The sequence below is a fragment of the Ranitomeya variabilis genome, chromosome 2 (genome assembly GCF_051348905.1).
Source record: "Ranitomeya variabilis isolate aRanVar5 chromosome 2, aRanVar5.hap1, whole genome shotgun sequence".
Lineage (NCBI taxonomy): Eukaryota > Metazoa > Chordata > Amphibia > Anura > Dendrobatidae > Ranitomeya > Ranitomeya variabilis.
In genome coordinates, this window is record NC_135233.1 from 987,597,765 (window position 1) to 987,625,664 (window position 27,900).

General features: G+C 45.8%; 2 protein-coding genes across 8 annotated transcripts in view; one reads left to right on the top strand and one right to left on the bottom strand.

Annotated features, from left to right (window-relative positions):
• LOC143808394 (uncharacterized) overlaps positions 1-27,900 on the top strand; it is a 426,051-nt gene that overhangs the window by 25,110 nt on the left and 373,041 nt on the right. For all 7 annotated transcript variants that reach the window (XR_013221946.1, XM_077290990.1, XM_077290987.1 and 4 more), the window contains one exon: positions 2,347-2,409. Coding sequence is in view for 6 of the 7 variants with exons in the window: in XM_077290990.1 (XP_077147105.1) it covers positions 2,347-2,409 (63 nt within the window). In the remaining variant the exon portion in view is untranslated. The remainder of the gene's footprint in view (positions 1-2,346; positions 2,410-27,900) is intronic.
• LOC143808391 (protein kinase C delta type-like) lies at positions 840-27,852 on the bottom strand. Its single transcript, XM_077290983.1, has 10 exons — positions 27,324-27,852; positions 10,906-11,180; positions 9,526-9,617; positions 8,951-9,013; positions 8,180-8,318; positions 5,583-5,726; positions 5,118-5,243; positions 2,105-2,524; positions 1,482-1,837; positions 840-1,404 (listed from the first exon to the last, which is right to left on the bottom strand). Exons 1-8 carry the CDS (start codon positions 27,820-27,822, stop codon positions 2,459-2,461), a joined length of 1,404 nt encoding a protein of 467 aa, XP_077147098.1. The 5' UTR covers positions 27,823-27,852; the 3' UTR covers positions 840-1,404; positions 1,482-1,837; positions 2,105-2,458.

The following is a 27,900-nucleotide window of genomic DNA, read 5'->3' on the forward strand; positions in this document are numbered from 1 at the left end:
CCAAGTGCCATAGCAGGAAAGTAAATACGAAATATATAGAAGCAAAGACAATTTAATTGACTATACACAAAGTGCACCATATTCAATAGCTACCATATAAAAGAAGAGAAATATAAGTTTTACCTGCAAAGGCACAATGAATGGTCACGGTCCACCACGTGCACCCACCCCAACGCACGTTTCGGCGTATGAGCCTTTTTCAAGGGGTGATGGGTAAGGGGAAGTAGGGACATTAAAATAGCAAACATCCGCCAATTCCCGCTCAGAGTATCAGCTGAATTATATCAAACTAACCAGAGAAATGCCGGAAGCATAGTGAAAGCACACATTAAAAACATTGTGACCGCGCACGTTTCGCTGCGCCGCCATAAGCACATGTCAGAATATCACCGCTGCAGTCTGATCCCGTCATCAGCTGTGCTCAAATTGTGCCCGCCCACCTTCAGTGACGTGACTGTTGTCATAGAGATCACCAGACGCCGAACGTTGCCGGCGTACTGCGTGAGGGAAAAGGAGGCCTGTCGACCTACCAATCGCTGCCAATGCCCGCCCACCTAGAATGACGCGTACGTCACCGAGGCAACCGAGGACACCGAATGGCGCCGGCGTCAACAAGCCGGGAGGGAGGAAAACCCTGTGATGGATGATGTGGGGCATGATGGGGCAGTGACATCAGTCTGGGAAAGCCATATGACAGATGCCATAACATCACTGTCATCACGTGACCCAACTCCACACAAAGTATCGGATTAACCCTTAATTCCCCGCCATTTGTCACAATCACTACAGCCGTCCAACATTATAATAAAAGAATATAAAGAAGACGCAGACACAATGAATGGGGTTTATTAATTTTTATTGTTATCTATTATATTATTTAGTTTAATTTATTGTAATCATCCAGCGCCATTTATAGGATTTACTGCATAAAGAGTATGTGACCCAGAGGAAGGCGAAACAACCCCATGTGTGGGGAAAAATTCCTTCCTGACCCCATGTCCTGGCGATCGGCTAATCCCTGGGTCACTGCAGTGTCAGCACTGGATGGGCCCTGTCACCCCCGTACATGGGGTATTATATACTTACCTAATACTTATATTTCTACCTTATCTTTATCTCTAGGCTATATAAAGCTTATGTATAACTAAGGGGGCACTTACACTGGGCGATTATCTATACTTAGCTTTTTTTATTTATTTTTTTTAAATATACCTATCCTTTCTTACCTATATTTATCTATCCTTACTTATCTATACTTCTCTTTTTTTTTAATTTTAAATATACGGGGCCTATCATTTCTTAGCTATATTTATCTATTCCTAACCTTACTTATCTATACTTATATATATTTTTTTATTTTTTATTTTAAATATACGAGGCCTATCATTTCTTAGCTATATTTACCTATACTTACCTATTTTTTTTTTATTTTTTTTTTTATTTTAAATATGCGGGGCCTATCATTTCTTAGCTATATTTACCTATAGTTATCCTTACTTATCTATACTTATATATTTTTTATTTTTTTTATTTTAAATATACGGGGCCTATCATTTCTTAGCTATATTTACCTATAGTTACCCTTACTTATCTATACTTATATATATTTTTTTTTTATTTTAAATATGCGGGGCCTATCATTTCTTAGCTATATTTACCTATACTTATCCTTACTTATCTATACTTATCTTTTTCTTTTTTTTTTTTTTATTTTAAATATACGGGGCCTATCATTTGTTAGCTATATTTACCTATAGTTATCCTTACTTATCTATACTTATATATATTTTTTTTTATTTTAAATATGCGGGGCCTATCATTTCTTAGCTATATTTACCTATACTTTTCCTTACTTATCTATACTTATCTTTTTCTTTTTTTATTTTTATTTTAAATATACGGGGCCTATCGTTTGTTAGCTATATTTACCTATAGTTATCCTTACTTATCTATACTTATCTTTTTTTTTAATTCTAAATATACGGGGCCTATCATTTCTTAGCTATATTTGCCTATAGTTATCCTTACTTATCTATACTTGTCTTTTTTTCTTTTTTTTTTGTTTTTAAATATACGGGGCCTATCATTTCTTAGCTATATTTACCTATACTTATCCTTACTTATCTATACTTATCTTTTTTTTTTTTTTTTTTTTTATTAAAGACTAAACATACCTATCCTTTCTTACCTATATTTGTCTATTCTTATACATTCTTAGAAATACTTACCTAGAATTATTATTTTTACCTATACTTAGACTTATCTTTTTCTCTTTTTGTATTAGACTATATATACCTATCCTTTGTTATAATTACCTATACTTATCACTTAGTTATATTTTTGTAGGTCCCTGATGGTGTTGGACATCCGATGCTCTGGTCTTCTCGGCGTGGTCTTCTGGAAGCTCAGGTACGCAGCTTGCTCTGGTGTTATTGAGCCGGTGTCTTGTTGAGGGTTTTCAGTTGAAAAATGGAAACCCTCCGAACAGCTTAAAAGCAGGGACCCTGGGATTAGGCTTAGTTGGCTATAGAAAAAAATGCAGAAAAAAGTCATGGTGAACTTAGTGACTAATCAAACAGTTTTGACTTTAAGTAGTGAAAATAATAGTTCAATATTAAAAGGAACCTGTCACCAGGTTAGTACCATATGAGGTAAGGCCAGTACCTTTCAGCCCTGATATACAGCATTCTAATATGCTGTATACATGCCCCCAACCAAACCTGCAAGACAAGCAAGACCTTTTATAATATTCACCTACGGGAGGTCAGGTCCGATGTGCATCGCTGTCTTGGTCCAATGGCTCCCTTCTTCTTGCAATGCCGTCCTCTTTCTTGCTTCGTGTGGATGATGCGTCCTTCGTCATCCACAGTGTCCCCGGTATCACACTCCTGCGCAGGCGTACTTCTCTCAGCCCTGTGAAGGGCCGATCAATGTCCTGCAGTGCGCATGCACCAGGAAAGTTCAAAGAGCTCCGCCGCATGCGCACTGCAGGACTTTACTCTGCCCCCTGGTCATAAGTACGTTTGCTCAGGAGCGCAATTCCGGGGACATTGTGTGGATGATGTAGGACACGTCATCCACATGAAGCAAGAAGGGGAACGGCATCACTAGAAGAAGGGAGGCACCGGACCTACACCAGTGATGCCCATCGAACCCGAACGCCCTGTAGGGGAGTATGTAAAAGGTCTTTTTCTTGTCTTGCATGTTGGAATGGGGGCAGATATACAGCACATTAGAATGATGTATATCAGGGCTGAAATGTCTCATATGGGACAAACCTGGTGACAGGTTCCCTTTAAAGGAACATTTTCAAATGTGAATATAATATCTTAGAGACAAAACCAGCACCATGAGCATTGCAGCTGACGTCTGGTCACTTCAATGAGCTGCAGCGCCACTAATCATCTCTATGGCCGGTCACATTTCTGTCTCATCATACATAGGATGCTGAATTATGTGCAGGTAACAGGCAATAGCCCAAGTATGGTGAGAACGAGAAGTGTTTATATCAGTACAATCTGTACTTATCACTTCAGCTCTGAACACTTTCACCTGTTTAAAGACTCTTTCCGAATTGAAAAAAAAAATAGGAAGACCAAAAGGAGGAGTCACCGAGCCGCAGGTTACTTATTGCAGGAAAAAAATGTCAGGACAAAGAGGTCTCTATAAAGTAAAAACACCTTTATTATCTAGTACGGTAAGTGGCGTCACAGAAGGCGCTCACAAACAACATGAATAAGGAAAATATTATATAAAAAGTAATAATCAAACATCGTGGAAACACAGCAGCAGTTGGTATATAGGAAAGATACCTCTTTGTCCTGATACTTATTTCCTGCAATAAGTGACCTGCGTCTCAGTGTCTCCTCCTTTTGGTCTTCCTTGTTTTCCGAGTGGTTTTTCCATTCTTTGTCCACACCAGTATACACTGGTATTTTTTTTACTCTAATACATTTTGTTCTTCCTGGTGTCTCTCGTTCTCTTGTACCTATAGGTCTTTCTGAATTGGCCTAGCTCCATCAGTTCTGTTTTTTGACAAAAATGTGTTCCTATTTTTTGTTTTAGTTTTCATCTGGTGTAAATTAGCAGTGGAGACTATAAAAAGGAGAAATGTTATTTAAAAATGTAAATTAATCTTTAGAATCACTTCCAGGTCTGCATGAAAGATATAAAAATCTTATGAACTGCTCCTTATGGAGGGCTCATGTAAAAAAATGTTTTACCAAGGGCGGTCTTCTCTAGCTCCAGCTACAGACGGCTGTGCAATGCTTTGTCTGATTAAAGGGAATCTGTCACCCCCAAAAATCGTATATGAGCTCAGGCCACCAGCATCAGGGGCTTATCTACAGCATTCTGTAATGCTGTAGATAAGCCCCCGATGTAACCTGAAAGGTAAGAAAAACAGGTTATATTATACTCACCCAGGGGCGGTCCTGGTTAATTTCGGGTCTGATGGGTGCGGCGCCTATCTTTATACGATGACGTCCTCTTCTTGTCTTCCTGCCGCGGCTTCGGCGCAGGTGTACTTTGTGTGCCCTGTTGAGGGCAGAGCAAAGTACTGCAGTGCGCAGGCGCCGGGAAAGGTCAGAGAGGCCCAGCAGTACTTCGCTCTGCCCTCAACAGGAGCCACGGCAGGAAGACAAGAAGAGGACGTCATCGAATGAAGATAGGTGTCGCGGTCCGGGTCCAGGGTCTCCTATCGGTCCCGAAACGAAAAGGGACCGCCCCTGGGTGAGTATAATCTAACCTGTTTTTCTTACCTTTCAGGTTACATCGGGGGCTTATCTACAGCATTACAGAATGCTGTAGATAAGCCCCTGATGCCAGTGGCCTTAGCTCATATACGATTTTTGGGGTGACAGATTCCCTTTAAATGGCTTGTACCTAACAGAACTTATAACTAGTTAATTATTTGCATGTAACCCTCAAAAGGGCCTGAAAGAAGAACAATCCTATAGACTAGACATACACTGCTAAGAGATTACATTGTCCAATAACGCGAGCCAAATTATTTTCCAACCCTGACACTAAACATAATGTATCACAGAACCAAAAGCGTAGATGATTGTGGGAGAGAATCTTATTCAGATCCATGGGAGAATTCTCCCATTACTTACTACAGGGATGTATGGTGGGGCCATCCTAAGGGCTTCCACAGAGACCCAATCAATTCGCTGGAAGAAGAGGTGTTCTCGGATGTTACCATGGACTCCTAGTCGCTGAACTGGATCTTCCTGCAGGAGCTGAAAAGGAGAAATGTATTTAGGATTTAGTGAGTGAACCCTGTGATCTGACCAGGAAAGATTATACACAGTGATCACTTCTTTCTGATTGTTGCTCTCCATGACGCATTGTGTGCTGTGATGGTATATGATAGTGATATTTAGTGATGAGGGGGTGCAAGCAATGGATCTCTACTTCTCTTATCCATAGCGGGACATAGTAAATGTGGTTTACGAGGTTGAGGATTGGGAGAAGATGTCTGTGTAAGACTGTGTTCAGTACAATTACAGTCTCCGGGTCAGGGACTACTAACATTGTATGACCCCAATACTAGACCCTTATACCGGGAACATACTGACCTGTTCAATGATGTCCTTGGCGCCGGAGGAGGACTCATCAAACACTGCCGGATCGTAGGTAGTAAAACTGGTCAGCATCTGGTTTATGATGACTCCAAGCGAGAACCAGTCGACTCCGGCGTAATACTGCTGCATGTCCAGGATCTGCCATAGAGCAGCATTATTAGTAGTGCCACCTCCTGTCACCGCACGTATATGTCACTCATATTGTTATGTGATCCTACAGTAATGGCAGTAAGTCTTACTACTCAGTCAGAGGCACAAAGGATCTTCCATAATTATGCTCCATAAATGAACTTAATAAACTATACTAACAGAGTGAATGTAATATATATGGGTGTGACGGCGCACACAACGCTCGGCTCAGTGTGTTACCGGCTCACACTGTAATCCCTTCATACCAAGAGATTGTCAGCTTTTTTGTTTTAGCATGTTCCTTCTTTGAAGAGCCATAACTTTTTTATTTTTCCGTCCACATAACTATATGAGAGCTTGTTTTTTGAAGGACGAGTTGTACTTGACATCATTCGTTTTATCATGTGATGCACTTACATTTTTTTTATTTACCATGTTCATTATGTGATAAAACTGACAATATCATTATCCAGGTCAGTGAAATTACTCATTCCAAAAATGTATATATTTTTTTTATTTAAGTGGTGAAAAAGAAAATCTTAGATTTGTAAAAAAAAAAACAACCTTTACTTGTGTTGCCATTTTCTGAGATCATGATCATGTCATGGGCCCATTGATGGGAGTATGGAAAAACGCACACCCCCGCCTGCACATGTTAAATGCCATTGTCTGAGATTGACCGCAGGATTTAACAGGTTAACGGACGTAGACAGAGCAGTGTCACACCCGCAGCTGATAACGGCACATGATGGCTCATTAAATCACCCATCATCTGCCGGAAAAGATGAAGGCTCTGCGGGTGAGCCCGCATGAAAGCAGAGACACAACATATATCCGGCATGTCTGCCATATGCCATGAAGGGGTTAAGGAGCTATCTGTGGCATTATGGCTGATAGTATTGAGGTGGCGGCTGGCGTTGTCTAATATACACAGAGCAGCTTAGTCCGATGTACTAGATACAACTGATGCGTGTTATGTAATAAATGTAATAAATGCACATAAAATAACACATTTTCCTGTATCATCATTACACATTTTATTAACCCTTTAGGACATCTATGGTCCGGATAACTCAGCATTACACCTGGTCGGCCATAGTTCACTGTCCATGTAGACATGTAGCCTGGGAAGAGTAGGAGGCTCTGGTCCTCCCATTTGGTGATTGTGGGGTACATAGCAGTGAAGCCCCCGGAGGTCACACATTTCTCACCTTTTCTGGGGATGGGTGATATTTATAATGAAAATCATTTATAGGGGGTTTCTAATACTTTATATTGATGAGCAGAACAGATCATCAATATAAGAATGGTGGGAGCCAACACCCGGCAGTCCCACTGATTAGCTGTTATCACCTCCGCCGGTGGTATAACCAATAAACAGGCGTCACAGCTCCCCTCACTGGTTAGTGGCCATTGCTGGTACTACAGATTAGTCCCTACTGAAATGAACACGGTGTGATCTGCAGTCCTCAGTACTGACCACTAAACAGTACAGAGGTGCGATGTTCTGCTCTGGTTGCTTCTGTTAGAACAGCTAATCAGTGGGATCGGACCCCCAATGATTTTATATTGATGAACGCGCATAAATAAAGCTAATCAATGTGAAATTACCTGAAAAACCTTTTACCGTATTTTCCGCTTTGTAAGACGCACTTTATTTCCCCCAAATTTGGGGGGGAAATGTGAGTGCGTCTAACAAAGCGGATATACCGCTTACCATTACAGGCTGGGATGAGGGGGTGTCCGCCGCCGCTACCGCCCGCCTCCGCTGTCGTCCGCCGCCGCTGCCGGGGTTGTCCGCTGCTGCCCAAGGGTGATGCTGGAGGCTCCGGTGCTGCGGGGGGCTCTGGCGACATTTTGTGAAAGACCAGAGCCCCCCGGCAGTTCGTCCATGCGTTCCAGTATGACTAATTCCGGGAAAATGGCCACCGGAATCTCGGGAGATGAGATTTCAGCGCTGAGATCTCATCTCTCGAGATTCCGGCGGCCATTTTCCCGGAGTCAGTCATACAGGAACGCATGGACGAACTGCCGGGGGGCTCTGGCCTTTCACAAAATGTCGCCAGAGACCCCGCAGCACCGGAGACAGCCCTGCAGCACAGGAGCCCCCTGCAGACCCCTCATCCCAGCTTGCAGCACAGGAGCTCCCCTGCAGACCCCTCATCCCAGCTTGCAGCACAGGAGCCCCCCTGCAGCACAGGAGCCCCCTGCAGAACCCCTCATCCCAGCCTGCAGCAATGCTCCACTCCTGCCTCCAGCAACGAGCCTGGGACCCTGATCCACCACAGCCACAACCCCTGGTAAGTAATAAGACGCATGGATTATAAGACGCCCCACCAATTTATTAAAAAAAGTTTTTTCCTATTTTTCTCCTCAAAATTTGGGGTGCATCTTATAATCCGGAGCGTCTTACAAAGCGAAAAATACGGTATATACAAAAAATAAAAACATTCTATTCCTACCTCAGGAGCCATGTCACCTATTGTTCCAGCGAATCCGGTGGCTGTTTGGTCTCCGTGCATGTTGTCAAGTGCTAGACCGTAATCCGTGATCTTAATATGGCCCGTCTCAGCCACCAGGATGTTCTCGGGCTTTAGGTCTCTGTAAGAAAAAGAAAAATAACCTGAGTATAAAGTAAGTGTTCTTCTTATATCTGTGGTCACATGATGACAGATGGGAATAAACCGCTTTTCTCTTCCTGCTGTACTTTGCTCATCTGAGATGACTCCATTACTATGTACCCTACCTGCGCACTGTAGGGATCACTGTATGACTGACATGTGACGGCCGCTCATCTGCAGCTTCCTGTCTGTGACACCAGACAGGACGACTAGACCCCAGGTACAGCGCATCATTCTGTCACTGGGTGACAAAACATCAGATTGCACTCGGACCAATGTTATACTATGGGGCCGTGTACATGTCTGATTGTTTCCGATCGCAACATGCCCGAGTTGGATCAGATAATCGGATCATGCTTCAATATGCAAGTCAATGAGTCCATGGAAAACATCACACTACACTCGGATGACATCTGAGTGCAGTCTGATTGCAGATGATGGAGACTTTTTTTTCCCATCTTCTCCTCATCCGAAAAAATGAAATCACACTGTGATCACTCTGATCAAATTCTGTTCAGAGTTTAATCAACGTGCGATTTGGATAATCGTCCGGATTCTCTTAGATGAGAGAATATACGCTGGTGTGACCCGGCCTAACACTGACTAGATTACCTGTGGATGACGCCTCTCGAATGGAGGAACTGGATCCCACACACCAGTTCGGCGGTATAGAATCTGACAAAGAGAAAATGAATAAGTATCAGATCTCATAGAGAGGAAACCTGGGAATCATATCAGTCATTAGAAGCATTATTCTATATTATTCCTCTTAACTTAGAGGGTTTTATAAAAGGGTTGTCCGGTCTCAGAAGAAAAGTCTGCAGTCACTGTATATGACCGCCGAATCGTGACGGTGTAAGAAGTGCACACTATCAGTACTGCAGTCTCGAGAAGGTAGGAATGAATGAATGAATGAATGAGTGTATGAAAATTACATATTGGCGATTATGTTCTGACTGTACCCTGCACGTCTCTCAATTCTTTACTACTGAGAGAAGCCGGGTGAGACTAGTCAGCACGTGACCACAAATGTGCAAATTGTACACAGGATCGCCCACCTGATTGGGGAACACAGGGAAGTCGTGACCGTGTGCGCATTGCCCCCTGTCACAATCTGGCAGTCTGCAGTCATGTACAGTGACTGATGACTTTTCTTCTGAGATCGGACAACTCCTTTAACACATTACCTGGCACTGGCGATGTCTAGTGGCCCATTCCTTTCTAGAAGTTGGTGAAAGTCCCCACAGCGCATGTACTCCATTCCAAAGAAAATATTAATCTGTAATATGGAACATTTGCATTTATTATACACTAAAGACAAATACAGATTTTACTACTTAAAGGGGTTTTCTATCCAAGAAAGTTAAATGAAAGCATATTGCTGTGATATGTAGTCACTCATTGAATGAAAAAGGTGTTTTAACTGCTGGGACCCCTAAAATTCTAAACAATTATGTAGAATACTAGATTGTGGCCCGATTCTAACGCATTGGGTATTCTAGAATATGTATGTCCACGTAGTATATTGCCCAGTGACGTAGTATACAGCAGAGCCACGTAGTACATTGCCCAGCCACGTAGTATATTGCCCAGTGAAGTAGTATATTGCCCAGTGACGTAGTATATTGCCCAGTGACGTAGTATATTGCCCAGTCACGTAGTATATTGCCCAGCCACGTAGTATATTGCCCAGCCACGTAGTATACAGCACAGAGCCACGTAGTATATTGCCCAGTGACGTAGTATATTGCCCAGCCACGTAGTATACAGCACAGAGCCACGTAGTATACAGCACAGAGCCACGTATTATATTGCCCAGCCACGTAGTATACAGCACAGAGCCACGTAGTATACAGCACAGAGCCACGTAGTGTATTGCCCAGCCACATAGTATATTGCCCAGTGACGTAGTATACAGCACAGAGCCACGTAGTATATTGCACAGCCACGTAGTATATTGCCCAGCCACGTATGACAGGTTAAAAAAATTAAAAATAAACATATACTCACTTTCCGCAGGAGCGTTGTAGCTGGTTTTACCATAATCATAAACACCCCGAGAATAAAGGTAACATAATATGTAAGAGCCGTAAAACCTCAAAAACACTAGCAAGCTGGCTATTGTTTTCAATCCAACCTCAAAAAAATGGATAACTATTAGAGCCATTTTGTTCTGCACATTAATACCTCCTACATCACATCTGTAAAGTTTGTCCCTGGCAGAGGTATTGCCCATTGAGCAGTGAGGCTTGTAGTGCAGCGACAATTGATAAAGGGGTTTTTCACTCTTATAATGAGCCCATCCTCAGGATATGTCACTACCCCCAGGGCCTACTAAGGTAAAAGAGCCACCTTCAGCAGCACTAAGGCTGCATTCTGTGGAGGTGGCTCTAAGGTCCAATCAGCTGTTACCGTCTCCTCTAAAAGCCGGATGTGAGCAGTGTACGGAGCACACAAGGTTTAGTGGTCACTCCTGGGTCCTGCAGGACAGCTCCCATTCAGATGAACAGGTCACCAACATCAGAGAAGTGGCCAAATCTTATAGCGCTAAGTAGTCACAATGATACCTTGGTCTGAAATGCGAAGGCTGAGTGGACGAGGAAGGGGCTTCCAGATGCCAGCTGCAGAACTCGCCTCTCCACCATCACATCCAGCCTATCCCCTCCGGCCAGCAGGGCTGTTTTGCCGATGATCTTCACTGCAAATTCTTTGCGGGTTAAAGTATCTTCCGCCATCAGGACCTTTCCAAAGCTTCCAACTCCGATCACATGGTGGAATAATAATCTATCCTTGATGGAATGAGAGATTATGCTGGAGCTGGATGGCCAAACACCGCTGCTTCCTACCAGGGGGGATGAATGGGAAATGTCAGAATAAATCTAACATTTACAGGACATTATTCACACTGAGGAAATCTTCTGTTCTAAGTAAAGCTTGTTCTTCATTTCATAAATTGTGTTAAAGCGAAGCTGTCACCAGGTTTGGCCAATATGAGATATGACACCACCATTCAGGGCTGATATACAGCCTTCTATAATGCGATATATCTGCCTCAACCTGACCCGTGAGACAAGAAAAAGACCTTTTATTAGTCCCACCTGCGGGGCGGTCCGGTCCGAGGGGTGTCGATGTTCTTGGTCCGGCACCTCCCATCTTCCTACGATCCTTGTCCTCCTTCTTGCTTCGCATGGATGACGTGTCCCTGCGTCATCCACACAGTCTTCTCGGCATAGCGCTCCTGTGCAGTCATACTTCTCTGCCAGATTGAGCGCAGAATAAAGTATTTCAGTGCGCAGGTGCCGGGAAAAGACAAAGAACCTTGACGTATGCTCACTGCAGTACTTCGCTCTCCACTCAAAAGGGCTGAGAAGTATGACTGCACAGGAGCGCGATGCCGAGGAAACTGTGTGGATGATGCAAGGACGTGTCATCCACACAAAGCAAGGAGGACGGCGATCATAAGAAGATGGGAGGCGTCGGATTAAGAACATTGTCACCGTTTGGACCGGACCGCCCTGCAGGTGAGTATAATAAAAGGTCTTTTTCTCTTACAGGTCGGGTTGAGGGCAGATATACCGCAGTATAGTACATACTAGTATATATATATATAGTATATATAGTACAGGATATACAGTATATACTGCATGAGCCTCACACAGCCTTCCTATATACTGCATGAGCCCCACACAGCCTCCCTATGTACTGCATGAGCCCCACACAGCCTCCCCATATACTGCATGAGCCCCACACAGCCTCCGTATATACTGCATGAGCCACACACAGCCTCCCCATGTCCAGCAAAGTGCCCCACACAGCCTCCCTATATACTGCATGAGCCCCACACAGCCTCCGTATATACTGCATGAGCCTCACACAGCCTCCCCATATACTGCATGAGCCTCACACAGCCTCCCCATATACTGCATGAGCCTCACACAGCCTTCCTATATACTGCATGAGCCCCACACAGCCTTCCTATATACTGCATGAGCCCCACACAGCCTCCCTATATACTGCATGAGCCCCACACAGCCTCCCCATATACTGCATGAGCCCCACACAGCCTCCCCATATACTGCATGGGCCCCACACAGCCTCCGTATATACTGCATGAGCCCCACACAGCCTCCCCATATACTGCATGAGCCCCACACAGCCTCCCCATATACTGCATGAGCCCCACACAGCCTCCCTATATACAGCATGAGCCCCACACAGCCTCCCTATAAACTGCATTAGCCCCACACAGCCTCCCTATATATTCCATGAGCCCCACACAGCCTCCCCATATACTGAATGAACCCCACACAGCCTCCCCATATACTGCATGAGCCCCACACAGCCTCCCTATATACTGCATGAGCCCCACACAGCCTCCCCATATACTGCATGAGCCCCACACAGCCTCCCTATATACAGCATGAGCCCCACACAGCCTCCCTATAAACTGCATTAGCCCCACACAGCCTCCCTATATATTCCATGAGCCCCACACAGCCTCCCCATATACTGAATGAACCCCACACAGCCTCCCCATATACTGCATGAGCCCCACACAGCCTCCCTATATACTGCATGAGCCCCATACAGCCTCCCCATATACTGCATGAGCCCCACACAGCCTCCCTATATACAGCATGAGCCCCACACAGCCTCCCTATAAACTGCATTAGCCCCACACAGCCTCCCTATATATTCCATGAGCCCCACACAGCCTCCCCATATACTGAATGAACCCCACACAGCCTCCCCATATACTGCATGAGCCCCACACAGCCTCCCTATATACTGCATGAGCCCCACACAGCCTCCCCATATACTGCATGAGCCCCACACAGCCTCACTATATACAGCATGAGCCTCACACAGCCTCCCTATATACAGCATGAGCTCCACACAACCTCCCCATATACTGTATGAGCCCCACACAGCCTCCCTATATACAGCATGAGCCCCACACAGCCTCCCTATATACTGCATTAGCCCCAAACAGCCTCCCTATATATTCCATGAGCCCCACACAGCCTCTCCATATACAGCATGAGCCTCACATAGCCTCCCTATATACAGCACGAGCCCCACACAGCCTCCCTATATACAGCATGAGCCCCACACAGCCTCCCTATAAACTGCATTAGCCCCACACAGCCTCCCTATATATTCCATGAGCCCCACACAGCCTCCCCATATACTGAATGAACCCCACACAGCCTCCCCATATACTGCATGAGCCCCACACAGCCTCCCTATATACTGCATGAGCCCCACACAGCCTCCCCATATACTGCATGAGCCCCACACAGCCTCACTATATACAGCATGAGCCTCACACAGCCTCCCTATATACAGCATGAGCTCCACACAACCTCCCCATATACTGTATGAGCCCCACACAGCCTCCCTATATACAGCATGAGCCCCACACAGCCTCCCTATATACTGCATTAGCCCCAAACAGCCTCCCTATATATTCCATGAGCCCCACACAGCCTCTCCATATACAGCATGAGCCCCACACAGCCTCCCCATATACTGCATGAGCCCCACACAGCCTCCCTATATACAGCATGAGCCCCACACAGCCTCCCTATAAACTGCATTAGCCCCACACAGCCTCCCTATATATTCCATGACCCCTACACAGCCTCCCCATATACTGAATGAACCCCACACAGCCTCCCCATATACTGCATGAGCCCCACACAGCCTCCCTATATACTGCATGAGCCCCACACAGCCTCCCCATATACTGCATGAGCCCCACACAGCCTCACTATATACAGCATGAGCCTCACACAGCCTCCCTATATACAGCATGAGCTCCACACAACCTCCCCATATACTGTATGAGCCCCACACAGCCTCCCTATATACAGCATGAGCCCCACACAGCCTCCCTATATACTGCATTAGCCCCAAACAGCCTCCCTATATATTCCATGAGCCCCACACAGCCTCTCCATATACAGCATGAGCCTCACATAGCCTCCCTATATACAGCACGAGCCCCACACAGCCTCCCCATAAACTGCATGAGCCCCACACAGCATCCCCATATACTGCATGAGCCCACACACAGTTTCTCCATATACTGCAAGAGCCCCACACAGCCTCCCTATATACTGCATGAGCCCCACAGCCTCCCTATATACAGCATGAGGCCCACACAGCCTCCCTATACACTGCATGAGCCCCACACAGCCTCCCTATATATTCCATGAGCCCCACACAGCCTCCCCATATACTGTATGAGCCCCACACAGCCTCCCCTTATACTGCATGAGCCCCACACAGCCTCCGTATATACTGCATGAGCCCCACACAGCCTTCCTATATACTGCATGAGCCCCACACAGCCTCCCTATATACTGCATGAGCCCCACACAGCCTCCCTATATACTGCATGAGCCCCACACAGCCTCCGTATATACTGCATGAGCCCCACACAGCCTTCTTATATACTGCATGAGCCCCACAGCCTCCCATATACTGCATGAGCCCAACACAGCCTCCCTATATACAACATGAGCCCCACACAGCCTCCCCATATACTGCATGAGCCTCACACAGCCTCACTATATACAACATGAGCCCCACACAGCCTCCCTATATACAGCACGAGCTCCACACAGCCTCCCTATATACTGCATTAGCCCCAAACAGCCTCCCTATATATTCCATGAGCCCCACACAGCCCCTCCATATACAGCATGAGCCTCACATAGCCTCCCGATATACAGCACGAGCCCCACACAGCCTTCCTATATACTGCATGAGCCCCACACAGCCTCCCCATATACTGCATGAGCCCCACACAGCCTCCCTATATACAGCATGAGCCCCACACAGCCTCCCTATAAACTGCATTAGCCCCACACAGCCTCCCTATATATTCCATGAGCCCCACACAGCCTCCCCATATACTGAATGAACCCCACACAGCCTCCCCATATACTGCATGAGCCCCACACAGCCTCCCTATATACTGCATGAGCCCCACACAGCCTCCCCATATACTGCATGAGCCCCACACAGCCTCCCTATATACAGCATGATCCCCACACAGCCTCCCTATAAACTGCATTAGCCCCACACAGCCTCCCTATATATTCCATGAGCCCCACACAGCCTCCCCATATACTGAATGAACCCCACACAGCCTCCCCATATACTGCATGAGCCCCACACAGCCTCCCTATATACTGCATGAGCCCCACACAGCCTCCCCATATACTGCATGAGCCCCACACAGCCTCCCTATATACAGCATGAGCCCCACACAGCCTCCCTATAAACTGCATTAGCCCCACACAGCCTCCCTATATATTCCATGAGCCCCACACAGCCTCCCCATATACTGAATGAACCCCACACAGCCTCCCCATATACTGCATGAGCCCCACACAGCCTCCCTATATACTGCATGAGCCCCACACAGCCTCCCCATATACTGCATGAGCCCCACACAGCCTCACTATATACAGCATGAGCCTCACACAGCCTCCCTATATACAGCATGAGCTCCACACAACCTCCCCATATACTGTATGAGCCCCACACAGCCTCCCTATATACAGCATGAGCCCCACACAGCCTCCCTATATACTGCATTAGCCCCAAACAGCCTCCCTATATATTCCATGAGCCCCACACAGCCTCTCCATATACAGCATGAGCCTCACATAGCCTCCCTATATACAGCACGAGCCCCACACAGCCTCCCTATATACAGCATGAGCCCCACACAGCCTCCCTATAAACTGCATTAGCCCCACACAGCCTCCCTATATATTCCATGAGCCCCACACAGCCTCCCCATATACTGAATGAACCCCACACAGCCTCCCCATATACTGCATGAGCCCCACACAGCCTCCCTATATATTGCATGAGCCCCACACAGCCTCCCCATATACTGCATGAGCCCCACACAGCCTCACTATATACAGCATGAGCCTCACACAGCCTCCCTATATACAGCATGAGCTCCACACAACCTCCCCATATACTGTATGAGCCCCACACAGCCTCCCTATATACAGCATGAGCCCCACACAGCCTCCCTATATACTGCATTAGCCCCAAACAGCCTCCCTATATATTCCATGAGCCCCACACAGCCTCTCCATATACAGCACGAGCCCCACACAGCCTCCCTATATACAGCATGAGCCCCACACAGCCTCCCTATAAACTGCATTAGCCCCACACAGCCTCCCTATATATTCCATGAGCCCCACACAGCCTCCCCATATACTGTATGAGCCCCACACAGCCTCCCCTTATACTGCATGAGCCCCACACAGCCTCCGTATATACTGCATGAGCCCCACACAGCCTTCCTATATACTGCATGAGCCCCACACAGCCTCCCTATATACTGCATGAGCCCCACACAGCCTCCCTATATACTGCATGAGCCCCACACAGCCTCCGTATATACTGCATGAGCCCCACACAGCCTTCTTATATACTGCATGAGCCCCACAGCCTCCCATATACTGCATGAGCCCAACACAGCCTCCCTATATACAACATGAGCCCCACACAGCCTCCCTATATACAGCATGAGCCCCACACAGCCACCCCATATATTGCATGAGCCCCATACAGCCTCCCCATATACTGCATGAGCCTCACACAGCCTCACTATATACAACATGAGCCCCACACAGCCTCCCTATATACAGCACGAGCTCCACACAGCCTCCCTATATACTGCATTAGCCCCAAACAGCCTCCCTATATATTCCATGAGCCCCACACAGCCTCTCCATATACAGCATGAGCCTCACATAGCCTCCCGATATACAGCACGAGCCCCACACAGCCTCCCCATATACTGAATGAACCCCACACAGCCTCCCCATATACTGCATGAGCCCCACACAGCCTCCCTATATACTGCATGAGCCCCACACAGCCTCCCAATATACTGCATGAGCCCAACACAGCCTCCCCATATACTGCATGAGCCCCACACAGCCTCACTATATACAGCATGAGCCTCACACAGCCTCCCTATATACAGCATAGCTCCACACAACCTCCCCATATACTGTATGAGCCCCACACAGCCTCCCTAAATACAACATGAGCCCCACACAGCCTCCCTATATACTGCATTAGCCCCAAACAGCCTCCCTATATATTCCATGAGCCCCACACAGCCTCTCCATATACAGCATGAGCCTCACATAGCCTCCCGATATACAGCACGAGCCCCACACAGCCTCCCCATAAACTGCATGTGCCCCACACAGCATCCCCATATACTGCATGAGCCCACTCACAGTTTCTCCATATACTGCAAGAGCCCCACACAGCCTCCCTATACACTGCATGAGCCCCACACAGCCTCCCTATATATTCCATGAGCCCCACACAGCCTCCCCATATACTGTATGAGCCCCACACAGCCTCCCTATATACAGCATGAGCCCCACACAGCCTCCCCTTATACTGCATGAGCCCCATACAGCCTCCCCATATACAACATGAGCCCCACACAGCCTCCCTATATACAGCATGAGCCCCACAGCCTCCCTATATACTGCATGAGCCCAACACAGCCTCGCTATATATTCCATGAGCCCCACACAGCCTCCCCATATACTGAATGAACCCCACACAGCCTCCCCATATACTGCATGAGCCCCACACAGCCTCCCTATATACTGCATGAGCCCCACACAGCCTCCCCATATACTGCATGAGCCCCACACAGCCTCACTATATACAGCATGAGTCTCACACAGCCTCCCTATATACAGCATGAGCTCCACACAACCTCCCCATATACTGTATGAGCCCCACACAGCCTCCCTAAATACAACATGAGCCCCACACAGCCTCCCTATATACAGCATGAGCCCCACACAGCCTCCCTATATACTGCATTAGCCCCAAACAGCCTCCCTATATATTCCATGAGCCCCACACAGCCTCTCCATATACAGCATGAGCCTCACATAGCCTCCCTATATACAGCACGAGCCCCACACAGCCTCCCCATAAACTTCATGAGCCCCACACAGCATCCCCATATACTGCATGAGCCCACACAGTTTCTCCATATACTGCAAGAGCCCCACACAGCCTCCCTATATACTGCATGAGCCCCACTGCCTCCCTATATACAGCATGAGGCCCACACAGCCTCCCTATACACTGCATGAGCCCCACACAGCCTCCCTATATATTCCATGAGCCCCACACAGCCTCCCCATATACTGTATGAGCCCCACACAGCCTCCCCTTATACTGCATGAGCCCCATACAGCCTCCTTATATACAACATGACACCTACACAGCCTCCCTATATACACAGCATGAGCCCCACACAGCCTCCCTATATATTCCATGAGCCCCACACAGCCTCCCCATATACTGTATGAGCCCCACACAGCCTCCCTATATACAGTATGAGCCCCACACAGCCACCCCATATATTGCTTGAGTCCCATACAGCCTCCCCATATACTGCATGATCCCCACACAGCCTAACCTAAATACAACATGAGCCCCACACAGCCTCCATATATACTGCATGAGCCCCACACAGCCTCCCTATATACTGCATTAGCCCCACACAGCCTCCCTATATATTCCATGAGCCACACAAGCCTCCCCATATACTGTATGAGCCCCACACAGCCTCCTATATACAGCATGAGCCCCACACAGCCTCCCTATATACAGCATGAGCCCCACACAGCCTCCCTATATACAGCATGAGCCCCACACAGCCTCCCTATATACAGCATGAGTCCCACACAGCCTCCCCATATACAGCATGAGCCTCACACAGCCTCCCCATATACAGCATGAGCCCCACACAGCCTCCCTATATACTGCATGAGCCCCTCACAACCTCCCTATATGTTGCATGAGCCCCACACAGCCTCCCTATATACTGCATGAACCTCACACAGCCTCCCCATATACTGTATGAGCCTCACAGTCTCCCTATATACAGCATGAGCCCCACACAGCCTCCCTATATACAGCATGAGCCCCACACAGCCTCCCTATATACTGCTTTAGCCCCACACAGCCTCCCTATATACTGCATTAGCCCCACACAGCCTCCCTATATACTGCATTAGCCCCACACAGCCTCCCTACATACTGAATTAGCCCCACACAGCCTCCCTATATATTCCATGAGCCCCACACAGCCTCCCTATATACTGTATGAGCCCCACACAGCCTCCCATATACTGCCTGAGCCCAACACAGCCTCCCCATATACTGTATGAGCCCCACATCCTCCCATATACAGAATGAGCCCCACACAGCCTCCCTATATACAGCATGAGCCCCACACAGCCTCCCTATATACTGAATTAGCCCCACACAGCCTCCCTATATATTCCATGAGCCCCACACAGCCTCCCTATATACAGCATGAGCCCCACACAGCCTACCCGTAAACTGCATGAGTCCCACACAGCGTCCTCATGTCCAGCAAGAGCCCCAAACAGCTTCCCTATATACAGCATGAGCCCCACACAACCTCTATATATTCCATGAGCCCCACACAGCCTCCCCATAAACTGCTTTGGCCCCACACAGCCTCCCCATATACTGTATGAGCCCCACACAGCCTCCCTATATGCTGCATGAGCCCCACACAGCCTCCCCATGTCCAGCAAGAGCCCCAAACAGCTTCCCTATACACAGCATGAGCCCCACACAGACTCCCTGTATACAGCATGAGCCCCACACAACCTCCCTATATACAGCATGAGCCCCACACAGCCTCCCTGTATACAGCATGAGCCCCACACAGCCTCCCATATACTGCATGAGCCCAACACAGCCTCCCTATACAATGCATGAGCTCCACAAAGCCTCCCCATATACACTGCGTGAGCCCCACACAGCCTCCTATATACAGCATGAGCCCCACACAGCCTCCCCATATACAGCATAAGCCCCACACAGCCTCCCTATATACAGCATGAGCCTCATACAGCCTCCCCATATACAGCATGAGCCTCACACAGCTTCCCCATATACTGCATGAGCCCCACACAGCCTCCCTATATACTGCATGAGCCTCCACAGCCTCACCATATACAGCATGACCCCCACACAGCATCCCCATATACACCATGAACCCCACACAGCCTCCTATATACTGCATGAGCCTCACATAGCCTCCCCATATACTCAATGAGAGTCCCATATCCTTCTTATGTCCAGCATGGACATACAATACAATATATTGCTCTCCCCATGGTCCTCAATAGAATAAAATTGCACCGCCTATGATCCTCCTTACAATAAAATTTAGCCCCTCTTGTCCTCCATACAATATAATGCACTCCCCATGGTACTTCATACAGTATAATGCATTCGCCATAGTCCTCCATATAATAAATAACGTACCCCCCCATTGTCCTCCATAAGATAGAATGCACCCTCATACTCCTCCATGTAAGATAATGCACTCCTCATGGCCTCTATACAGTATAATGCACCGCCCATGGTTCTCTATACAGTATATTGCAATCCCTGTTATCCTTCATAGAATATAATGCACAGCCCATAGTCCTAGTCCATGGTCATCTATACAATATAATGAATCTCCAATTGTCCTCCATACAATACAATGTACTCTCCATGGTCCCCCATACAATATAATGCACTCCCCTTGGTCCTCTATATAGTTTAATGCACTCTCCATGGTCCTTCCTACAATATCATGCACCTCCCATTGTTTTATATACAACATAATGCATTCCCATGGTCCTCTATTCAATATAATACACAACCCAAGGTCTTCTATAAAATATAATGCACCCCCCATGGTAATCCGTACAATATGATGAACCATTTCCTTTTGTCCTCTATACAATATAATGACCTTCCCATGGTCCTAAATACAATATAATTCACCCACCAATGTCATCTACACAATATAATGCGCTCCCTATGGTCGTCCATACAATATAAAGCACTCATCATGGTCCTCCATATAATGCAATGCACTTGCCATGATCCTCCATACAATATAATGAACCTCCTATTGTCTTCTATACAATATAATTCAATCCCCCATGGTCCTCCAAACAATATAACGCGCTCCCCATAGTGCTCCATAGAATATAATGCGCTCCACACGGCCCTACAGAGAATATAATGTACCCTCCATGGTCCGCCATAGAATGTAATGAGCTCCCCATGGTCCTCCATACAATATTATGCTCTCACATCAAGGAAAATAGAAAAAATTGGAATCCGGCTCAACAGGCCTGGATTTTCCTTTTCTTTTTACTTTTCAAAAGAAATATGGTGCATACATAAGAAAAATTTACATGGTCGACATGACCCAGTGTCTGAGCCCCAGATGGATGAGCATACAGCAACTGGGTGAGCTGGAATTAAGTTTCTATAAATATAATGCTCTCCCCATGGTGCTATATACAATATAATGAACCTCCTATTGTCCTCTTTACAATATAATGAACCTCCTTTTGTCCTCTATACAATATAATTTCCGGGACAGACAGACGGAAGTGACCCTTAGACAATTATATATATAGATAATGAACCCAGAAATCACCTATACAATATAATGCACTCCCTATGGTCCTCCATATAATATGATGCACTCCCCATGGACCTCCATGCAATATAATATACTCCCTACGGTCCTCCATACAACATAATGCCCTCCCCACGATTGTTCATAGACAATAATGCACTCCCCATGGTCTATTATACAATATAATGCATTCCCCATGGTCCTCTATAGAATATAATGCACCTTCCATGGTCCTCCATACAATGTAATGCACTTTCAATGGTTCTCCATAGAATATAAATCTCCCTCCCCATAGTCCTCCATACAATATAATGCACCCCTCCATAATCCTCCATATAGTATAATGCACTCCCCATGATACTCTGTACAATAAAATGCACCCTCCATGGTCATCCACACAATATAATGCACCCCCGTGGTCCTCCCTACAATATAAAACACCCCCAAGGTCATCTATACAATATAATGCCTTCCCTATGGTCCTCCACACAATATAATACACCCCACGGTCCTCCATACAACATAATGCACTCCCCATGGTCCTCCATAGAATACAATGCATTCCCATGGTCATGTATGCAATATATTGCACTCCCAATGGTTCTCCATAAAATATAATGTGCTCTCCTTGGTCCTCCATAGAATATAATGCACATCCCCATTGTCCTCTATACATTATAATGTACCCCTTTGGTCCTCTTTATAGTATAATGCACGTCCCATGGTCCTCTATACAATATATTAAACCCCCTATGGTCCTCTATTCAGTATAATAAACCCCCCCATTGTCCTCTATACAATATAATGCACTTTCCATGGTCCTCCATACAATATAATGCACGCCCTATTGTCATCTATACAATATAATTCACTACTTATGGTCCTCCGTGCAATATAATGCCCTAACTTGGCCCTCCATACAATATAATGCACCCCTATGGTCCTCCATACAATATAATGAACAACCTATAGTCCTCTATAAAATATAATACAATCCCCCATGGTTCTTTATACAATATAATGGACCCCCCATGGTCCTCCATGCAATATAATGCACTCTCCATGGTTCTCGATTCAACATAATGCACCCCTCATGGTCATCTTTACAATTTAATGCACTCCCCATAGTCCTCCATACAATAAAATGCAGCCCTTCATAATCCTCCATATAGTATAATGCACTCCCCATGGTACTCTATACAATAAAATGCACCCCTATGGTCCTCCACACAATATAACCCCCCCCCCCCCCCGTGGTCCTCCATACAATATAAAGCACCCCCATGGACATTTATACAATATAATGCCCTTCCCATTGTCCACCACACAATATAATGCACCCCTATGGTCCTCCATACAATGTAGTGCACTCCCACGGAACTCTATATAATATACTGCACCACCATGGTCCTCCATGCAGTATAATGCATAGTCCTCTATACAATATAATACAAGCCACGTGGCCCTCCATAGAATTGAATGCGCACCCCATGGTGCTCCATAAGATATAATGCGCTCCCCATGGTCCTCTATAGAATGTAATGAGCTCCCCGTGTTCCTTCATACAATATAATGAACCTGCAAATGTCCTCTATACAATATGATGGCCTCCCCATGGTCCTCCAAAGAATAGAATGCACCCACCCAGCTGATCTATAAAATATAATCCACTCCACATGGCTCTCCATACAATATAATGCACTTCCCATGGTCCTAAATAGAATATAATGGGCTCCCTATGGTCCTCCATAGAGTGTAATGTGCTCCCTATGGTCATCCGTAGAATGTAATGTACCCCCATTGACCTCCATACAATATAATGCCTTCCCCATGGTCTTCCATACAATGTAATGGACACCCCATTTTCCTCCATAGAATATAATGCGCTCCACATGGTCCTCCATAGAATGCAATGTACTTCACCATGGTGATCCATACAATATAATGCGATACAATAATAAAGAGGCTAAGGACACTTCATCAATATATGACTAACATCATCTACTATGGTAAGGTGCCATATAGAAGAGAATTGATATGAAACAACATGCAAATAAAAGAATATCTTTATAAAATAACAATAGTATAAAAACAAATTTGAAAAGACAGGGCAAGAAAAAAGGGCCTCCAAATGATGGGGAAAGGAAGCAGCAGCAAGTAATGATAAAGCGCACAGCTAAACAATATAATGCGAGCACCATGCATAAAAGAAGCAGGCGAAAGTATAATCCTTACATTCATGAAGGGACAGGAACGGAGAGACTTAGCAAGCACTACAAAGTTGCTTTATATGCTAAGTTTTGCAGATGCAATATTAAATAGCTGCCTGCAAGAAGGAAAGGAAAGAAACAAAGTCCAGGAGGAGTGAAGACAAGGTGAGGTGCTTATGGATTATATGCCATAGAAGCTAGTTCCTTCACATCACATGTGCTGCTGACAGATCTCAGTAAAAAGGTGTATTAAATGTCCAGGAAGTTCAGAATGCTCATATAGTTAGATACCTGCTAGAAGACTGGAACTGTCAGACTGTGCGGTAGGGCCAGCTGCTGCTAGAGATCCCCTTGTCTGACGTGCACAGTTTCGCAAGGTTGCTTCTTGGGGCCTGACCATGGTCCTCCATACAATACAATGCAGTCGCCATGGTCCTCCATAGAATATAATGCACCCCCCATAGTCCTCCCTAGAATATAATGCACTCCCCATACTCCTCTTAACAATATAATGCACACCCCATTTTCCTTCCGAGAATATAGTAGACTCCCCATGGTCCTTCATAGACTATAATGCACCCCCCATAGTCCTCCCTAGAATATAATGCACTCCCCATAGTCCTCTTAAAAATATAATGCACACCCCATTTTCCTCCCGAGAATATAGTAGACTCCCCATGGTCCTTCATAGAACATAATGCACCCCCCATAGTCCTTCCTAGAATATAATGCACTCCCCAGAGTCCTCTTAAAAATATAATGCACACCCCATTTTCCTTCCGAGAATATAGTAGACTCCCCATGGTCCTTCATAGACTATAATGCAGCCCCCATAGTCCTCCCTAGAATATAATGCGCTCTCCGTGGTCCTCCATAAAATGCACTCCCCATGGTCCTTCATAGACTATAATGCAGCCCCCATAGTCCTCCATAGAATGTAATGCGCTCTCCGTGGTCTTCCATAAAATGCACTCCCAATGGTCCTTCAAACAAGCTTATGCACCCCCCATGGTCCTCAATAGAATATAATGTTCTCCCCATGGTCATCCATAGAATGCAATGAGCGACCTATGGTCCTTCATACAACATAATGCCCTCTTCATGGTCCTCCATACAATATAATGTACTCCCCATGGTCCTCCATAGGCTATAATCCACCCCCATAGTCCTCCATAGAATATAATACACTCCCCATGATCCACCAAACAATTTAATGTACACCCCATGGTCCTCCAGAGAATTTTATGCACTCCCCGTGGTCCTCCTAAGAATATAATGCACCCTCAATGGTCCTCAATACAATATAATGTACCCCATGGTCCTCCATACAATATAATTAACCTCTTATAATCCTCCATACAGTATAATGCACCCCTCATGGTCCCCCATACAATATAATGTACTCTCCATGGTCCTCTATAGAATACAATGAACTCCTCATGGTACTCTATAGAATAAAATTAACTCCTCATGGTACTCCATTGAATATAATGCACCTCCCATGGTCCTCCAAACAAGATAATGCACCTCCCATGGTCCTCCAAACAAGATAATGCACTCCCCATGGTCCTTCATAGAATATAATGCACTTCACCTAGTCCTCCCATGGATTATTATTATTTATTATTATAGCGCCATTTACTCCATAGCGCTTTACATGTGAGAAGGAGAATACATAGTAATAACAGGTGCAATAATCCTGACCAATACGAGTCAGCGACTGGTACAGGAGGAGCGAGGACCCTGCCCCCGAGGGCTCACAGTCTACAGGGGGTGGGTGAGGATACAGAAGGGAGGGCAGCGCTGGTCGTGCAGCGGTGTGGTGGAGCGAGGGTTACTGCAGGTTGTAGGCTTGTCGGAAGACGTAGGCCTTCAGGTTCCTTAGGAAGGTTTCCACAGTAGGTGAGAGTCTGATATGTTGGGGTAGAGAGTTCAAGAGTGGGGGGGGATACACTGGAGAAACCTTGTATGTGAATGTGGAAAGACTAAACAAAAGGGGAGTAGAGGAGGAAATAGTAACATTATAACATTGGCAACCAATGTGGCAACTTCTAGGACCGTTTACGGCAGAGAAAGTCATTTAAGGAGTTATTCACTACTGGTCAACCCCTTCTGAGTGCTGCAGAGCAACAAAGTAAAAGCACTCCATGTTTACAGGAGACTCAGTGCCAGCATCGTGGGAATGGCGCCATTCCAGGAGGTGTGTGTTTTTTATTTTATTTCAGATACTGCAGCATTTAAAGGGGTTATGTCACCAAGGTTTTAACGCCTAATCTGAGATCTAATATACCGTATTTAGAATTATATATCTATATACTGTAATATATAAAGAGAAATGTGTCACGTATTGAGCTGCTTGCTGTAGTTTTTATAAAATCACTGTTTTATCAGCAGGAGATTATCAGTAGAGGACTGCTGCAAGATAGTTATCCATATTCATGAGCTCTGTATAACTCGACCACTGATTCAGAGCTTTCTGCCTATGCACAGTGTACACATACACAGAATACTTCCAATCAGTGTTGTTAGCAGGGTTATACAGAGCTCAGCATCGAGAGAACTGGTAAATCTGCAGCTGATAAGACTGTCATTTTATCAAAATTACACCATGTAGTCCAATAAGTAGTATATCATTGGTATAAGGGTCTCTGCCCCTATATCATGCTGACAGATTCCCTTTAAAAAGGTGTCAGCCTTTTCCATATCTTGTGGTAAATCTCATCAGAGCTGAACCTGGACATTACACAATGATAAGAACATGTCACCATGAATTGGGAACAGATAACTCTGACCATGTTACGATACGATACGATACACTTTATTGATCCCGTGGGAAATTATGTTATTACAGCAGCACAACTTAAATCATAAAAATCATAAAATGAATTACTTAATTGACATGACAGTGGAGTTGACAGAAGAACATTATACATTAGAATAGGACATACACAACGGGTGAACTGAAATGTAGAGAAATAAAGTAGACATTCACCTTGATGATTTAACCCTAATGTTATTGTTGTACATTCCCATTGGTAAACTGCCTACAACACCTGTAATCTTCTGCACTAATATAAAATTGGTTTTGGTAATTTTTCATTATAAAAGGTTCATTTGATGTAGAATTATTTTGCTGACCTTTTTCTCCGGATTACATGTGGAGATATAAAACATGTACAATAACTTTCTCTGTAATTGATAGTTCTTTATCTCTACTTACCTGAGCCTCCTGGGTACTTCTGCAGGTCTTTTTTTTCCTGAATGTTGGTCTTAATAATTGGTGTCTTTCCTTCCTCTGCACAGTCCAGGCCGATTCTTCTTTTCTTTGGTCCTATCCTCTGGACAATGATGTCTTCATCCACTCGGTCCATCTCTGGGGTGGGAGACATCTTCTGTCCTGCGTCTGGATTCTTCCTCTTTTTGCCCTTCCTTTTGGGCTCTTTGATTGAAGACTTCTCATCAGCCGATGAGGCGAAGTCTCTTCTGTTCTTTAGCCCTTCACTCTGGGCAATGACGTCCTCATGCACTCGCTCCATTTCTGGGGTGGGAGACGTCTTCCGTCCGGAGTCTGCTTTTTTTGGTTTTTTGATTGAAGGCTCGTCATCAGATAATGAATCCAAGTGTCTTCTTTTCCTCGCTCTCTTCCTCCCTACAAACTCTTCTTTCTCCATATTAGCGCTTTGCTTATAATCCACAGACAGATTCTTCACCTTCACCATCAACTCCAACTGTCACTTTCCTCAACTGTCAACTGAGCGCACAGGCACCTGGATGACACTGGTCATGTGATCAGTAAC

Excerpts from the sequence above, each read along its gene's own strand:
- LOC143808391 (XM_077290983.1), bottom strand. The coding sequence starts at position 27,822 with ATGGTGAAGGTGAAGAATCTGTCTGTGGATTATAAGCAAAGCGCTAAT. Across the intron at positions 8,319-8,950 it reads TCGAGAGGCGTCATCCACAG|AGACCTAAAGCCCGAGAACA; the intron begins GTAATCTAGTCA and ends TTTTTCTTACAG. Across the intron at positions 5,244-5,582 it reads CCAAGGACATCATTGAACAG|CTCCTGCAGGAAGATCCAGT; the intron begins GTCAGTATGTTC and ends TCTCCTTTTCAG.